Source organism: Triticum aestivum, chromosome 1D, assembly GCF_018294505.1.
Source record: "Triticum aestivum cultivar Chinese Spring chromosome 1D, IWGSC CS RefSeq v2.1, whole genome shotgun sequence".
Classification (NCBI taxonomy): Eukaryota; Viridiplantae; Streptophyta; class Magnoliopsida; order Poales; family Poaceae; genus Triticum; species Triticum aestivum.
Window position 1 is genome coordinate 338,591,405 of NC_057796.1, and position 18,414 is coordinate 338,609,818.

General features: G+C 44.4%; 1 protein-coding gene across 7 annotated transcripts; it reads left to right on the forward strand.

Moving 5' to 3' along the window:
- The first annotated feature begins 1,080 nt into the window (after positions 1 to 1,080).
- Positions 1,081 to 3,996, forward strand: LOC123181892 (EEF1A lysine methyltransferase 4). 7 transcript variants are annotated; one of them, XR_006491935.1, is made up of 8 exons: positions 1,081 to 1,465; positions 1,916 to 2,029; positions 2,123 to 2,191; positions 2,340 to 2,359; positions 2,454 to 2,506; positions 2,593 to 2,619; positions 2,704 to 3,363; positions 3,575 to 3,996. XR_006491935.1 is itself a non-coding variant. In XM_044594298.1 (8 exons), the coding sequence occupies exons 1-8, from the start codon at positions 1,261 to 1,263 to the stop codon at positions 3,781 to 3,783; spliced, it is 786 nt and encodes a 261-aa protein (XP_044450233.1). In that variant the 5' UTR covers positions 1,084 to 1,260; the 3' UTR covers positions 3,784 to 3,996. The 7 variants fall into 7 exon arrangements, 2 of the variants coding, with proteins under 2 accessions (XP_044450233.1, XP_044450234.1); XR_006491936.1 differs by having other exon boundaries at positions 2,704 to 2,785; positions 3,575 to 3,725; XR_006491937.1 differs by having other exon boundaries at positions 2,704 to 2,785; positions 3,572 to 3,641.
- Positions 3,997 to 18,414: the final 14,418 nt, after the last annotated feature.

The window sequence follows — 18,414 nt, forward strand, 5'->3', positions numbered from 1 at the left end:
AGTAAAATCGAAGGGAGAGGGAGAGGGAAAAAGAGAAATAATGGAGAAAGGAAGGAGATGGAGGGCGCATAGGAGCTGGTCACCGGTGGTGAGGTGCTCCGTCGTGGTGGCATGGAGGCGAGGGGAAGACAGGCGAGCTCCTGGACGCCAGCGACGCGAGGAGGCGGACTCGTTGGGCGCCATGGAGGAGGAGATGTGCTTGGGCAGGAGCACCTCACCACCGGAGAGCCTATGGAGAGAGGGGGAGAGTGAGGGAGGGAGGAGGGATTCGGCCGAGGATATGGGGACTTCACCTACCTCGTACTTAGTCGTAGCGAGGGGTATAAACCTGCGCTACTACTATCAACTTAGTAGTAGCGTGGGTTTATACCCCTCGCTACTACTATGGCATGTCCCAAGGGGGCCCGGTAAAGACCGCTTAGTAGTAGCGAGGGGTAAAAACCCGCGCTACTACTATCAACTTAGTAGTAGCGAGGGGTAAAAACCCACGCTACTAGTAAGTAGCAGTAGCGAGGGGTATAAATCCGCGCTACTAGTAAGCGTCTGCCTATAAGCTTTTTCCTAGTAGTGGGAGCACGCGCACCGCTTCCTCCGCGGCGACTCCAAGTTTGACGCGCCCTGCCTTCAACGAGCGATGGTGCTCCGCCCCTGCTACTGCTCGAAACTTCACGATGGATGCGGCAGCTCGCCGCACCTGCGCTGTTGCTGCTCGAGCCGACATGGCAAGGTCCTGCCGGAGCTGCACCCGTGACAGGCGGCGCAGCCACCACCTCCGGGAGAGAGAAGAGGTTGGGGCTGATTGCAATTCTATTTTGTGAACTTAGACCAAACTCCGACTAAAGTCGTCAATCGCAAACCGTCATGCCTCGTCGGCAAAATACAGGACCCACCTGTCATAAACGCGCTCAATCGGCCCTAATCCACCGATCAGTGTTATTTGAAAAAAAATACACTAGATATGGTGTTTTCTATCAAAAATGTATAGTAGTGTTTTCTGTTAATCTAGCCTTTAAAGTGATGGTTTCTTGTAATTTACTCTTGTGACTCCTGAGCACACTTTGGGTCTGAACCCTTCCTAGGTTCATAAGGTTTTTTTTGGGTTCTGAACCCCTCTTCCCTTCTCTTCCGCCCCAGCATCGGCGGCTCTAGCGAGCTGCTAAAGCCGCGCCCCCCGACGCCATAATCCCTGAACGATCCCCAGAGCAGAGCCATCCTCTCTCTCCTCGGGAGCCCTCACAAGCGAGAGGCGAGAGACCAGAGATGGGCGGCGGCAACTGCAACCCCAAGGACTTCGGCGCCGCCGCCTACTGGGAGGCCCGCTACTCCTCTCCCTCCACTGGCGGCAAGGGCGGCGGCGGTGGCGGGTTCTTCGACTGGTACCAGTCGTACTCGGCGCTCCGCCCCCTCCTCCGCGCCTGCGTGCCCACTTCCTCCCGGGTCCTCATGCTCGGCTGCGGCAACTCCCGTACGTCCCCTTCAGTTACACGCCGTGGCTTAATTAGCTCGTCGCGATCTAGCTGCCAATTCGAAGATTTAGTGCTCTGATGCAGCCGGTTGTAGTCCACCCACGGTTACCGGTGCATTTATGATTTGGAAATTGGAACTTGCATATTCAGTGCTCCCTATGCATTGTGATTTGGGACTTCACTGTTCAGTGCTCCCCTGATGCGTCTGCTCTGTGAATTTTATTGTGATTGCTGACGATGCGTTGTTTTCAACTTTGTGCAAGATTAATGTTCAGTGCTCCCCTGACACGCACTTCTGTGAATTTTATCATGATTGTTGACGATGCTTTACTTACTTGGATCAACTTTGTACAAGATTTACCCTTGAAGCTTAGCTCTGTTGTTGGATTTATGGTTTATCGTGTATGTAACGCCCAGTTTGATGTTGTTCTATTCCTTGTTTTGGGCAGTTCTGTCGGAGGACATGGTAAAGGATGGTTACCAGAACATAGTAAACATAGACATCTCATCAGTTGTAATCGAGCAGATGAAAGAGAAGCACATGGATATCCCACGGCTTACATGTATTTTTTGCTGATAATTTCCATTTTCACAATTTATCAATTATGATCTCTATATAAGTCTAGTTACTTTGGTGTTTTATGCTATGCTTGAAGATATGCAGTTGGATGTCAGAGATATGAGCTTCTTTGGAGATGGATCATTTGATTGTATCATCGACAAAGGTATAAGCCTTAAGTTTCATACGTTTTTCGAAAGCACTTGATATTACTTGTCTTGAAAACTCTGTTCATTAAGTTTATCCAAATGAGCCCATGCATCTTTTTTTTTCTTTGCCACTCTATTTACCATTGTACCAAACCTTTTCTGTAGGAACTTTGGATGCTATGATGGTAAGCAGCTGTCGTTCAGCAAACTACAAATCAACTTAAAATGATCAAGCATGAAATGATCTCATGGTACTGATTTTCATTTTACATATTCTAGTGTGGCGATGATGCCCCTCATGGTGCTTACAAAATGCTAGCAGAAGTGGCAAGGTAAAGATGTATCCACTCTTTGTACGTGATTTGATCCCCAACTGATGTTCTTAGTTGTTTTCAATTAAACTGCTCTATCTTTTCAGGCTTATGAGGCCTGGTGGGATTTACATGTTGGTACATCCTCTAATCCTAAAAGATACTTTGGAATGAATGAATATTTGATGATTTTATCAAGAGATAACTTTCTTTGACAGATAACATATGGTGCCCCTAAGGAACGCCTGACACTTCTGAATCAAGTCCAATGCTGTTGGGAAGTTGAGCTTTACATTATGCGTAAGTTTGAAATGTCCTCTCCTCACTCTGAAGAGCGCGCCCAAGTACCATTTCTACCATACACTCTATTATAACATGATTTTGTGCATATGATTTGCTTTATTATGTGGGAACTATGGATTCAAAAGTGCGAGGTTTGCTTCATTCTGTAGGAACTATGGATGCAAAACTGCAAAGTTTTGCTTCTACTACTTCCAATTCTCATAAGATGCTAAAGAACTACAATAGAGTTATGAAAAAGTTGCTACAGGCTGATTATAGCACACAATGTTACTGGGGAATCTTGGGAGGAAATAAATTAGCACCATTTATTGGGAACTCATATGCCCCTTTTTGTTTGCAAAATGTTTGGATCTACTATCTAGGTTTGCATATTGTTGTATGTGTCATTCGGGAAAACATGTCACTAATCCTTTGTGCCACTTTCAATGGCCAAAGACCAAAATACCCTTGTTTGATGGTTAGTCAGTGCCTCAGTGGCAACCTTGACTTGAATTAATGACGGCGGCAATGGTGACCGAAGAAGCCTGCCTGGTCTGTGCTTCGTGCCCTCGATCACGCCGCGTCATTAAACAAAGGTATTTTGGTCCTTTTTTCTGTTCCATTGAATCGGCATTGAGCACTGGTGGCATATGCAACAACACGCAGACTAAACTGGCAGGTCCAACATTCTGCAAACTCAGAGAGGCATATATGATATCCCCCCCCCCCCCCCCCCCCCCCCCCCACCCACTTAATTTTGTTGCAATGCATAGACCTTGACATTGTATCTGTTCTTTCTGCTAGCAGCCACACCTGAATACCAGCTGAAATGGAGCAACGGTGCTGCACACGCCATGATGGAGAAAGTTGCACTGACAGTGGATCGCCAACTGCCACCTGACTACGTTCTCAAGGATCCAGAGTCACATTTCATTTATGTTTGTTACAAGTCAGATATAGTGACTGAAGATAATTCCATGGTTGCTGGTCAAGATGATGCCATGACTTCATTTTAATAGAGTCCGACCACAATTACCGAATTAATTATTGCCATGACTTCAAAATGATTTGCTTCTCATCCTTGGTCTGAATGGTAGATTGTTACCGTTGATTATGAAAACTCATACCCTTTTGTGCCATTATCTGGCGTGAGTAAGAGTGATGAGTGTGCTTTGTGGAAGTTGGAGGATTTAAGAAATATAGTTGTTGTGTGTTTCTATCTGCCATTACTTAGTAAGTGAACCTGTGGAGTTCTATTTAGTTCGCTTGGAATGAGTAAATTTCGTTTCTCTGCAAGCTTTAATTGATGCGTATTATATTTGCATTGTTTTGAGCCAATATGCATCATAAGCCTTCTTCACAACAATGATACATTAGTACCTCTTTTGTTCTGTTTTATAGTGTGTGTAATTTATTTCTATAATTTTTAAGTATAGTGCACATTTGCATAGTGGCGCCTTTTGGCTCTCGGGCTCCATGGAGCCTGAAAATTTCAAAATTTCGAGATGCAAATTGTTAAGCTTCAAAAGAATCTGAAAATAAACGCACAAGTACTTATAGATGTATAGTAGATGTGTGTAAAATTTCATTATGAAATATGTTTTGATGTGAGCTGTACAAAAATTAATCATATACTTTTATAGTGAATAGTATATGTGCTAGAAATACATAATTTTCTTATTTTTGTGTAGCTCACATAAAATAGTATTTCTCCATGAAACCTTACAGACAAATAGTATACATCAATAGGTATTTGTGTATTTTTCATAATTTTTTAAACCTAAAAAAATTGATTTAAATTTGGGCTCCATGGAGCTCGAGCTCCATTAGTATTTTCTGGCATTTGCAGCACTAATTTGTACAAAAGTGATTCTCGGCTGGAGTCATCGGAGGAGTTAGGGGATCTTCAAGGCGGATCACCAAACATATTTTATAAAATATTCGTACGTGTCCGCGGACAGCCGGTCGGACAAAGGACATCCAACCATTTCCCTCAAATTCGAACTTGGTTAACAGTTGGTTCAATGGACTCGGGGTAGAAAGAGAGAGTGAAAGACATGGACTGTGGGGAGATATGGCCCAACTGACAGTGATCGGACAGACCGATCGGACCCCCAAAGCACTCTTCAATTTGGGAACGGTCTGTGAGATTTCGGACGTCCGGACCGGTTCGACCTAATTTTGTGATCACATTGGATTGTTAAAAGTGTCTAGAAAGCCCATTTCATACATTTGTGTGGGTCTTGATAATCTGCTTTGGATATGTCATTATCCCTGCAGCAGCAGCACACATGTTGGGTGTGTGACAGACTTAAGGCGGCATGACTTTCTCTTCCAAGCTAGAGCCTCTAGCTCATTCCTTGCTCAGGCTCCATGGAGCCCTTAAAAAATGAAATCAAAATTTTAAGTTTCAGGATAATCTGAAAAAAAAAACGCATGTGCTGCATGTGTATATACTAGTAAATTGTACGTGCAATATGTGTGCAAAGTTCAATTCATGGATATGCAGCTTGCTCCCTTCAAACATGGTACCTTCGCATGTAAATCTTTATCGAGTTCATTGTTGTAGCCATTCTGTTTTGTATATATGTTGCCTGAAATAAGGGGTTTAGTCCTGTATATATAGCTTTACATGCTTAGTATTAGTATCTCGTACTACACTCAGCTTACTTTGCAACTTCTTGAAAATTTCCAACTTCTCCCTGACACGATTAGTGCGGGCGTTGCGGACGCTCTGCCAGTGTGTGTACCTTGACCAATTACATGCATGAATGGATAACCTTAGGCAAGTGAAACTTTTCCTACATTGGTATATAGTGATGGTTCTAGAAATCAGTGGTACGTTCACTGGTACTGTAGCTCGTACTGTAGCTGTGAATCCCACATTTTTCAGCCCTCTGATTGACTCTATCAATGGCTCACATTGCTTTTTGGTTTTGAGATCCAAACATTTAAAACTCGTACACTATAGAGTAGTATAGATTTTCATGATGAAATACTTTAAGATGTGAGGTGCAAAGAAAAGCAATTTTTCAAATATTTCCAAAGCGATCATTCTGTTTTAATGTTTCCAACACCGCCAATACGGCCATCTCCAACCCTAACCCCTAAACCGGACACCGCATTCGTCTGTGGACAGGGGGAGCAGTACGCGGACACTGATGCGGGTGTCGGTCGTCCAACCATAACCGCATATGTCTAGTTACATTTTAGAAGAAATTTAATGAAAGTGAACAAATTGATGCGTATTTGAACAAATCGGGCGATATTCATTCATACCTGGATAATTTTTACATAAAATCGGATGATTTTCATCTAAACCGAAGCAAATTCATTACATTTTAAGATATTTCAACTAAACCGTACTCTAAACCTAGTCTAAATGACCGTCAGCGCCCGTTCCCAATGTCGGGCAGGCCATGAGCACCGGAACTGAAGCTCCGTCTCCGCAGCCTGCAAGCGGCTAATTGGTCGACGATGTTGAGCTCGTCAAGCTTGGTTTTAACGGGAGGGAAGGAGTGGTGGCCTTCCTGGGACCCGAGCGCCAACGACATCCCATGCTCTACTCTTCCTCGCTGTCGGCGGTGCCCGCGGACGTGTCGACTTCGTGCTCATGGCGGCGGGGCGTGCCTGTGGCGGAGATGGTGTCGTCGTCCTCACTCTTGTCGTACACCTCATCCAACGCCTAGTCGATCTCCTTGAAGGTGGATTCTAACTCCGCTTAGTGGAGGCAGTACCACCAGCGGTCGCGGCGGATGTCACCGGCAGAGCGGTAGGAGTCGAGCAACGCCCCCTGCTCGGCCACGTCCACGTCTGGCGCGATGGTCGCGCTGTCGGCGAATTGGTCCTCCGCGCATTGGTGCTCGTCGAGGAGGCGGAGGTAGTAGGCCTAGTTGGCCTGCACCTGCCGAAAAAGCGGCCTCCCGCTCGGCCAACACCATGTCGGTGTAGTGAGCACGGACCTCTCCCATGGTGATGCCGGCATGGGCCCGCGAGGACGGTGGCGCCGAGTCGTTGTTGGCCGCCTCTTCCATTGGGGCGTTGATACATCTCCGTCGTATCTATAATTTTTGATTGTTTCATGCCAATATTCTACAATTTTCATATAATTTTGGCAACATTTATATTATTTTTGGGATCTAGTGTCCAGTGTCAGTTCCTATTTGTCGCATGTTTTTGTTTCACAGAATATCCATATCAAACAAAGTCCAAACGCGATGAAAATTTATGGAGATTTATTTTGAAATATATGTGATTTTTAGGAACAAGAATCAACGCAAGACGGTGCCCGAGGGGGCCATAAGGCAGTAGGGCGTGTCGTGGTGCCTTGTGACTCCCTCGTAAGGCGGTTGCAGCCCTTCTTTCGCCGCAAGAAAGATAATTCATGGATAAAAATTCTCTCAAAATTTTAGTCCAATCGGAGTTATGGATCTCTGGGTATTTAAAAAACGGCGAAGGACCAGGAAACAGGAACGTGAAACAGAAGAGAACATAGAGAGAGATCCAATCTCGGAGGGGTTCCTGCCCTCCGGGAGCCATGGCGGCCATGGACCAGAGGGGAAACTCTCCTCCCATCTAGGAGGGAAACCAAGGAAGAAGAAGAAGGAGAGGAGCTCTCTCCCCCTCTCTCCCGGTGGTGCCGGAACGCCACCGGGGCAACCATTGTGACGACAATCTACACCAATAACTTCACCGCCGTCATCACCAACTCTCTCCCCCCTCTATATATGCAGCAGTGTAATCTCTCTATTTCCGTTGTATGGTGTTGCAATACATTCATAATTCGCTTATATTGAGTGGCTAGAGTGACAGAAGTTTACATCTGAGTAAGGGGGTTGTTGCGTATGGGAGTAAAGAGGACTTGTTATTTAATGCAATGGTTGGGTTTTACCTTAATGATCTTTAGTAGTTGCGGATGCTTGCTAGAGTTTCAATCATAAGTGCATAAGATCCAAGTACGAAAAGTATGTTAGCCCATGCCTCTCCCTCATATAAAATTGCAAAAATAATTACCAGTCTAGTTATCGATTGCCTAGGGACAAATCCTTCTCTTGTGTTACAAAAAGCTTTCTATTAAATAACTAACTTTTATTATCTCAAAAAGTACTCACAGTTTTATTCTTGCAAAGTAGTTCTAGCATTACACCTACAAAGTACTTCTAGTTTCATATTTGTTCTAGGTAAAGCAAAGGTTAAGTGTGCGTAGAGTTGTATCGGTGGTCGATAGAACTTAAAGGGAATATAAATTCTACCTTTAGCTCCGCGTTGGGTTCGACACTCGTATTTATCAAAAAAGCTACAATTGATCCCCTATACTTGTGGGTTATCAGGCGTTCGCAACGCTGGCCTCCGCCTGCCTGTCGGCCTGCCAGCCGACTGCAATGGCGGCGATCTCCTTCTACTAGGATGGGAGGTTGTCCCAAATGGCTTTGGAGCCCGAGGAGGCCATGGCGGCGTTGTGCAGATAGGAGAAAGAGAGCGGAGGAGGATGGATGCGCCAGCGAGGTGGTTAATGTGGGGGAGAGGGGAGGGGCGCCGAAGCAGGTTCCTCGACATCCGCACATGTTTATTGTAGGTAGGTGGACAGACGGGCTGCCGTTTGAACGCGAAGCAGTCTGTAGGATCGAAAGTATGTCTAGATGGGGTGATTAGACTACTTGACCAAATAAAAATCTAGTCTTTTCCCAATTTTAAGTCTTGAAAGATTTTAGCAAGATAACACAAGTCAAGCAATCAACCTACACATGCATGTCTAAGAGTATAGTAGCGGAATGTAAAAAATTGCACATGAAGGTAAAGGGAGGAGTTTGGAGGGAGCAAATGCAATGTAGACGCAGAGATTTTTTCCGTGGTTCCGATAGGTGGTGCTATCGTACATCCACGTTGATGGAGACTTCAACCCACGAAGGGTAACGGCTGCGCGAATCCACGGAGGTCTCCACCCACGAAGGGTCCACGAAGAACCAACATTGTCTATCCCACCATGGCCATCGCCCACGAAGGACTTGCCTCACTAGGGTAGATCTTCACCAAGTAGGCGATCTCCTTGCCTGTACAAACTCCTTGGTTCAACTCCACAATCTTGTCATAGGCTCCCAAGTGACACCTAACCAATCTAGGAGACACCACTCTCCAAAAGGTAATAGATGGTGTGTTGATGATGAACCCCTTGCTCTTGTGCTTCAAATTAGAGTCTCCCCAACACTCAACTCTCTCTCACAGATTTGGATTTGGTGGAAAGAAGATTTGAGTGGAAAGCAACTTGGGGAAGGCTAGAGATCAAGATTCTTGTGGTAGGATTGGAATAGCTTGGTCTCAACACATGAGTAGGTGGTTCTCACTCAGAAAATGAATGCTGAAAGTGTAGGCACGTTCCGATGGCTCTCTCCACGAATGAAGAGTGGGTGGAGGGGTATATATAGCCTCCACACAAAATCTAACCGTTACACACAATTTACCAAACTTGATTGGACCGAATCATAAAACTCGGTCATACCGATTTAGTTCAAAATGTGAACGTTAGGCTTTTCGGTGGGACCGACATGTCAACTCGGTGGGACCGATTTCATTAGGGTTAGGGCATAACGTAATCTCGGTGAGACCGATCACATAAACTCGGTGGGACTGATTTTCTGTAATAGGCACACAGAGAGTTGGTCAGGCAAACTCGGTGGGACCGAATCGCTCATTTCAGTGAGACCGAAACGTAACAAAAAGGAAACAGAGAGTTTGCATTGCGAACTCGGTGGGACCGATCGCTCATCTTTAGACCGAAACGTTACGAAGGGAAACATAGAGTTTGCAATTCCATCTCGATGAGACCGAGATCCCTATCGGTGAGACCGAACTGATTAGGGTTTCTGGCTATGGCTATGTCAAATGAACTCGGTGGCGCTGGATAGATCAAATCGGTGGGGCCGAGTTTGACTTTTGGTTTGGGACATATGTGGATATGAGAAAGTGGTTGAGGGATTTTGGAGCATATCACTAAGCATTTTGAGCAAGCAAGTCATTAAGCAACACCTCATCCCCTTTTAATAGTATTGGCTTTTCCTGTGGGCTCAATGTGATCTTGGATCACTAAAATGAAAATGTAGAGTCTTGAGCTTGAGCCAATATGTGTCCTTAGCATTTTGAGGGGTCCACATTCCTAGTCCATGCCATGCCAATCATTGAACTTTCTGAAATGATCATCTTGAAAGAGCATTAGTTCAACGAGCTATATGTTGTTAGGAATTACCAAAACCACCCAGGGATAGTTGTACTTTCAATCTCCCCCTTTTTGGTAATTGATGACAACATATAGATCAAAGCTTCAACAAATATAATAAGATTGAAATACATCGTCGCTTTGAGAAGTATGTGATAAGCAAGAGCTCCCCCTAAATTTGTGCATTATTTAAATTTGCTTTTGAATGCAAATGCACAATCGATTAGGATCATAGGTTACTCTTCCATGTCACATACATCTTGGTGGAGCGCTCAAAATAATAGAAAGTAAAATATGCACTCATCACCAAGGCAAAGTGAATGATCATATAAGAGAGATAAAAGATAACATCATTCAAGCACAAGCATTAATGTAGGGTATGATCAAACACATGATCATCCAAGTATCTCACACACATAAACATAGAGTATCAAGCAAGCACACAAATAAGTATCAACCAAATAGCAAAGAAGGCAAAAAGAAGCAAAGCTCTCTCTCTCAGCCTATGATCTATACACTTTCTCCCCCTTTGGCAACAAGTTACCAAAAAGCTTGAAAATGCATAGTGCTATGCGTCTCTCTAGGCTTGATCTTCGGGAGGAGGCGTTGAGAGGACTCCAAGGATGAATGCATCGGTTGAAGTTGTTGGAGCTGGTGGAGTGACAACTGGAGGTGGCACTGATGTTGTGGCTGCATGTCCTGATGTAGTTGCTCTTGTGTCAGCCATGGGCACTGCATCGAATCTCTGCCCTCTTGGCACACTCTGAAAGGCATTTGTGGTAGCCTGCCCTTTCCTCTCCTCGGCTTCTTCCTGGAGCTACTCAACTGTTGTCTGCATCTCTGTCACCTTCAAATCAAGGTCATGAAATTTAGTCTCAATGATCCTTTCCAGGCTCTCTTGGTTCTGAGTCAGGGTGGTCGAGCCCTTCACAATCCTCAAGGTGGCTTAAATCAGATATCCAAGTTGATCTTGCTTAGTTTTGAGAAACACTTGAGATGCTTCTTCAGCACTTGGCATCTTTGCAGCTTTCTCAGCTTAGCTTTGTCTCTCTTCTCTTGGGCTTCTACAGATGTGGGGTCATCTTCATTCATGACAACTGTGTTGTCCTCAAAATCTGGCCTCAAGGGAAGATGTTCCTTGTCCAATAGATATGTGCATGTGCCCATCTTGGAGTTGATGAGCATTTGGAAGTGTGGAGCATACCCACATGACCTCTTCTGATCTGCAGCTGTCCTCTTGATTGTCTCAACAATCAGAATCATGACTTTGAAATTTTGGGGCACATCAAACAACTGCAGCAACTTGATGGTGTGACCTCTGATCATTCTATGATCTCCAGACTTGGGCAACAATGTATGCCTCAATATAGTGTTGATTGTGGTCAATCCAGACAACAAATAGTAAACGGAGCCCATCTTGTGAGTTTCCAAGGCTTTGTCAGGAATCTCCTTATACATATTAGCTATGGAGTTGTGATCCTTCTTCTTCTTGGCATATACATCTATGTCATCCTCTTGCTCTTCAGGGGCATTGATCAATTGGCCCATTCATCAACTGTAGACTGGTGCCTAGTACCTTGAGACATCCAGACAATTTTCCCATCAGGATAGAAATGTGATGTGGAGTAGAATTTCATGATGAGTTCATTATTCCACTTGGTCAACTTCTGACCCACAGACTTGTCCACTCCACATAGCCTGAAGCTCTTATGCACTCCTGGAAAATGGTCTTCATTGTTGTCAATATATTTCTAATCTGCCCACTTCATATCACAAACAATTGGCTTCTTATCAAGCAAGATAGTTTCATAGAAATCCTGCTGCTCTTTGGTGCGGAACCTGTAATCCACAGCAGTCCTTCTCCTCACAGCATATGGATCAGATTGTCTCCATAGTCTGAGACCTGCATCCTTTCTGATCTTCATGTTTTCTGCCACTGGTTATCATCATGGTCTGGAATCTTAGGCTTGAGTTTCCCAAGCACTTGGGCTTCAGCATCTTCTTCATCAATCTCAGTTTCAGGCACTGGGGCCTTGTTCTTCTCAGCAGCTGGTATATTCCTTGTGCTCCTCTTTGGTGCAGTCTTTGGAGCTGGAGCAGAAGCTTTGGGAGCTGTCTTGGGCTTAGAAGGGGCAGCCCCGGACTTGATGGCATCTCCCATCAGCTTTTGTGACTTGGGTGCTAGTGCAGCATCCTCTTCCTCTTCTTCTTCCTCATCAGAATCTCTTACCATGGTTGATGTTCCAAGTACTTTTGTAGTTGTAGTTCTTGCCCCTTTCTTCTTCTTTCCAGCAGCCACATCATCATCTGACTGTTCTATAGTGAACTGCATGGTTTTCTCCTGTTGGAACTTTTCTTGGCTTGGATGTTGGCACCCTTCTGGCAGGAGTTTTCTTCTTCATCCCTGGATTGATAGTGGCAGTTGTACCATATTCCTTTTTCAGCACCTTCTTCTTGGAGCTGACTTCCTCCTCAGCAGCAACATAATCCTCATCTTCTGAGTCAGAATTTCTCTTCTTCCTTGTCCTTGTAGCTACTTTGGGCAAGTTGCTTGGGGTGCTCCTACTACCCTCATCATAGCTGCTAGAGGGACTAGTGCCCTCACTCAGGTTCACCTGCTCTTCTGACTTGTTCTGGCTATCACTCTGATCAGACATTCTGGCAAAGCAAACTGACAACTGACCCTGTGAATAGATATAGATGAGATAGAGTGTATGAGCATCACAGAGTGTAGAGATTTTGCAAAATAAATGAGTCAAAAACTTAGTTTTAGTTTTCCACAGAAAGCATTTCGGAGCTACCGATTTGTTAAACTCGGTGACACCGAAGCAACTTTTGGAGTCTAAACTAGTGATATCGGTCAGACCGAGACACAGTTCGATGACTCCGAGATTGCTAGGGTTTCACTGAGAGTTGAACTCGGTCACACTGATTTGCAAGTTTCGGTCAGACCGAAAAGCAAGTGCAAGTGCAATGGCCTAAGCCAAATCGGTGGGACCGATTTCCACAACTCGGTCGGTCCGAGATGAGTTCGGCGGAAACCTAACCCTAAATTTTTGAATCAAATATAATCTAAAGGATGTTTTTGCTGGACATGATGATTTCATACGTGGTAAGAATCATGGCATTCGCTTTGTGCTAAGAATCGGAGTAAAGAACAACACAAAGATTTGAACTCATACCCTAGTTCGGTGATGGGCTCGCTACGGCAGCAACGGCGGTGTTGAAATCCGTTGACGGCGACAGAGACCAGCGGCGGGAGGTCGCTGGCGACGAGAGGACGATCCAGAGACCCGAGGTGGCAGAGCAGGATACGCGCGGGCTGAGAGCTTTTGGAGGAATGTCCAAAATTTGACCCGACGGTATTTATATCCTGACCCTGTCGGTGTGACTGAGTGGAACAACTCGGTGGCACCGAGATGCAGAATCGCAAGCGGTTACTGCAACTCGGTGTGACCGAAAGGTTCTAATCGGTTGCACCGGGATTGAAAACCTAGATCAACTCAATGAACTCGGTCAGACCGAAAAGGATGAATCGGTTAGACCGAAATGCACAGAGAGGTTTTCGAAGTTTAAGTCTATGACGAATCGGGGACTCCGAGTGCTCCTCACACAGAGTGTTCGAATCTGACTTGATCAAACTTTGTGATGTAGCATGAATAGAGTTTGAGACGAGAAAAGCATTGATAGCTAGAGAAAGTTCTTAGGCATTCTTGTCCATCCATTTGGCAAAACAAGAGCCAAACAATAAAAGCAACAAATGGATGTCCTCGAATGAGTAAAATATGCAACCAACATGCTCACACAATAAAATGACAATTGAAATATGTGACAAAGCCTGCACAAACACTCTAGCATCTATCAAGCAATTGGTGATGACTAGGTCATCTATATATGAGTATATTGACTTAGGAGTCAAATGAGAACATTTGATCATAGGTCATACTCATCGTTTAAGCACAAGTGGGGTTACCACTTTTACATAAAGCATTGTTGTGTTCACACCATTAGAGTTGCTTTAGCTCAATTTTTAGAGTAAAGCCCCCCCTAGATGTGATATCCCCCCTAAGAGGGATGAACTAACCTTGGGTTTTGTCGATGATAACTTCATGTAGATGTTGAAGATGTGGATGCCCAATGTCTATGTAGATCATTCGGAGCAATCCTTTGGAGTGAGTTGCACTTCAATAGCTACATGGGTTAGTCCCACAAGGAACAAACAAGGATATCCATGGACATAGAATGAAGTTCACACAAGATGATGTCCACATTAGGTTACCTTGTCCCTTGTCTTACCAACAAGAGGGTTTGTGACTCCTTGAACTAGTGCAAGATGTGGAAGTTGTTTGCACTTGTCCTCGCCAAGATGATATGAGTGAAGTATGTTGGCGGAGTCACCCTCAAGAACTCTCTAGTTCTTCTTCTTCGGGATCCACATCATCTTGATGGGAATCCTTGGAGTTGTAGTCGTACTTGATGAAGTAGAACTTGATGTAGTCTTGGGAACCCACTTGACCAAGGCCTTGGGAGCTTCTTCAAATGCATCAATCTCTCTTGAAGCTTGTCCTTGCCTTTTTGCTTGTGGTCTTGTGGTGGAAGATCATCTTGAGCTTGTGTCCCCTTGAAAGAATTAGGATCATACTTCTCTTGTTGAGGAACAAACTTCGTCTTGGGGTATTGATCTTCTTCCCACTCAACTCCATTGGCATTGAACTTTCGTTCAAAACCAATACCTTGATTCTTCCGGTGCCTTCCTTGCTTGCGTACAATTTCCTCAAATTGCTTACTTCGGCAAGGCTCTTGTAAACACCTTTCTCTATAATTCCCTTCAATAAGCTATTTTCTTGCTCAAGTGTAACTTGGCTAAGAGAATCATTAGTGGAATCAAGAGAACTACTAGAAGCAACAATAATGGATTTAACATGATTATTGTTACTACTAGAAGAAGAATCTTTCTTACTCTTGTTGCTAGACTTTACTTGTGGCATGTAAGTAGACAAGAGTAAATGCTTGGCAATGTAAGAAGAACTTTTCTTGCGAAGATCATCATTGATTGCTTTTAAGAACCCATGCTCTTGCTCAAGGTTGAGCTTTTCAAAGCGTAGCTTCTCATGAGTCTTTAAAAGCTCTCGATGATCTTCCAAGGTAGTTTCATGAGCTAACTTAAGAGTGTTTAGTTCTTTAGTTAGATGCTCAATCTCCTTCTTAATTATCATCGTTGTTCATTTTATCTTGATTAGCATGATTAATAGCAATTTCATCATAGTTTTCATCACTAGAGTTGCCAACAAGTAAATCATCATCACCTAGCAAGTCATCTTCATCACTATTGAAATCAACATACTCGGGGTGTGATACCTTTGGGCCTTTAGCCATGAAGCATCTACCAATTCCTTCATTTGGTGAGTCAAATATGTCATAGGAGTTGGTTGACACAAGTGCTAGACCGGCAACACCTTCATCTTGAGTATATTCGGAGTCGGAGTGATAACTTCTCTCGGAGTGATGGTCGGAGTCGGAGCCGGATACCCATTCACCAACGTGAGCTTGATGTCTTCATTTTGTGTAGCTCCTTGATGACTTGTCCTTCCTTTCCGAATCCTTGCTTCTGCGAGAGGTTCTTCGTTCATAACGATCATCTCTACTCCTTCTCTCTCTTGGAGGTGATTCTTCTCTTCTACTTCTCCTTTTGGGTGAGTCTTCTCTTCTTTTGTAGGGAGCTGTACACTCATTGGAGTAGTGTCCGGGTCTTCCACAATTGTAGCAATTACGTTCACGACTAGAAGATCTTTTGTCATTGTAGGACCTTGACTTGGAACTTCTTTCTTTGCTTCTACTCTTGTAGAACTTGTTGAAATTCTTCACCATTAGGCTCAATTCCTCATTGAAGGCTTGTTTCTCACTTGATGATGTAGGAGCATCACATGAGGCTTTGTAAGCACCACTTGACTTGTTGTGAAGCTCTTCTTTATCCTTGAGTGACATCTCATGAGCAACAATTCTTCCAATGACTTCCGTTGGCTTGAGATCTTTGTAATTGGGCATCATTTGGATCAATGTGCACACGGTATCATATTTTCCATCCAAGGCTCTTAGGATCTTCTTGATGATGAATCTATCGGTCATCTCTTCACTTCCTAAGCCGGCAATCTCATTTGTGATGAGAGCAAGCCTAGAGTACATTTCAGCGACACCTTCACCATCCTTCATTTTGAACTTGTCAAGCTGACTTTGAAGCACATCCAATTTGGATTCCTTGACGGAGTCGGTACCTCGTGCATATCAATCAAAGTATCCCAAATTTCCTTTGCATTCTCAAGACGGCTGATTTTGTTGAATTCTTCGGGGCACAATCCGTTGAAGAGGATATCGCAAGCTTGAGCATTGTATTGCAGCATCTTCAACTCTTCCGCGGTAGCTTCACGGTTCGGTTCTCTCCCATCAAAGAATTCACCTTGCAAGCCAATACACACAATAGCCCAAACGGCGGGGTTATGTCCAAGAATATGCATTTTCATCTTATATTTCCAACTAGCAAAATTAGTACCATCAAAGTAAGGACCTCTACGGTGGTAATTTCCCTCGCTAGACGCCATACTCTCCTAGGTTGTGAAACCAAGGCTATGATCACCAAAGCTATGAAAATCAAGGCAAATGGAGACAAAAGCTCTGATACCACTTGTAGGATCGAAAGTATGTCTAGAAGGGGGGTGATTAGACTACTTGACCAAATAAAAATCTAGTCTTTTTCCAATTTTAAGTCTTGGCAGATTTTAGCAAGATAACACAAGTCAAGCAATCAACCTACACATGCATGTCTAAGAGTATAGCATCGGAATGTAAAATATTACACATAAAGGTAAAGGGAGGAGTTTGGAGGGAGCAAACGCAATGTAGACGCGGAGATTTTTTCCGTGGTTCCGATAGGTGGTGCTATCATACATCCACATTGATGGAGACTTCAACCCACGAAGGGTAATGGCTGCACGAGTCCATGGAGGGCTCCACCCACGAAGGGCCCACGAAGAAGCAACCTTGTCTATCCCACCATGGCCATCGCCCACGAAGGACTTGACTCACTAGGATAGATCTTCACGAAGTAGGCGATCTCCTTGTCCGTACAAACTCCTTGGTTCAACTTCACAATCTTGTCGGAGGCTCCCAAGTGACACCTAACCAATCTAGGAGACACCACTCTCCAAAAGGTAATAGATGGTGTGTTGATGATAAACTCCTTGCTCTTGTGCTTCAAATGATAGTCTCCCCAACACTCAACTCTCTCTCTCTCACACATATTTGGATTTGGTGGAAAGAAGATTTGAGTGGAAAGCAACTTGGGGAAGACTAGAGATGAAGATTCTTGTGGTAGGATTGGAATATCTTGGTCTCAACACATGAGTAGGTGGTTCTCTCTCAGAAAATGAATGCTGGAAGTGTAGGCACGTTCTGATGGCTCTCTCCACGAATGAAGAGTGGGTGGAGGGGTATATATAGCCTCCACACAAAATCTAACCGTTACACACAATTCACCAAACTCGGTGGGACCGAATCATAAAACTTGGTGAGACCGATTTAGTTCGAAATGTGAACGTTAGGCTTTTCGGTGGGACCGACATGTCAACTCGGTGGAACCGATTTCATTAGGGTTAGGGCATAACGTAATCTCGGTGAGACCGATCACATAAACTCGGTGGGACCGATTTTCTGTAATAGGCACATAGAGAGTTGGTCAGGCAAACTCGGTGGGACTGAATCGCTCATTTCGATGAGACCGAAACGTTACGAAAAGGAAACGGAGAGTTTGCATTGCGAACTCAGTGGGACCGATCACTCATCTTGGTTAGACCGAAACGTTATGAAGGGAAACAGAGAGTTTGCAATCCCATCTCGGTGAGACCGAGATCCCTATCAGTGAGACCAAACTGATTAGGGTTTCTGGCTATGGCTATGTCAAATGAACTCGGTGGCACCGGATAGATCAAATCGGTGGGGCCGAGTTTGACTTTTGGTTTGGGATATATGTGGATATGAGAAAGTTGTTAAGGGCTTTTGGAGCATATCACTAAGCATTTTGAGCAAGCAAGTCATTAAGCAACACCTCATCCCCCTTTAATAGTATTGGCTTTTCCTATGGACTCAATGTGATCTTGGATCACTAAAATGAAAATGTAGAGTCTTGAGCTTGAGCCAATATGTGTCCTTAGCATTTTGAGGGGTCCACATTCCTAGTCCATGCCATGCCAATCATTGAACTTTCTGAAATGATCATCTTGAAAGAGCATTAGTTCAATGAGTTATATGTTGTTAGGAATTACCAAAACCACCCAGGGATAGTTGTACTTTCATAGTCACATGCACCGAGACAGCGGCGTGGGCGGCGCTCTCGGCTAGGGCGCCGCTTCAGTGTCGAGGCGACGTAAGAGGTTGCGTCCACTCT

What these genes read in the sequence shown, in the direction of transcription:
- LOC123181892 (XM_044594298.1), top strand. Translation starts at nt 1,261, where the DNA reads ATGGGCGGCGGCAACTGCAACCCCAAGGACTTCGGCGCCGCCGCCTAC. An exon ending in TGATTGTATCATCGACAAAG is followed by an intron (nt 2,192 to 2,339) that starts GTATAAGCCTTA and finishes CCTTTTCTGTAG; the next exon opens with GAACTTTGGATGCTATGATG. An exon ending in CTGGTGGGATTTACATGTTG is followed by an intron (nt 2,624 to 2,703) that starts GTACATCCTCTA and finishes TTTCTTTGACAG; the next exon opens with ATAACATATGGTGCCCCTAA.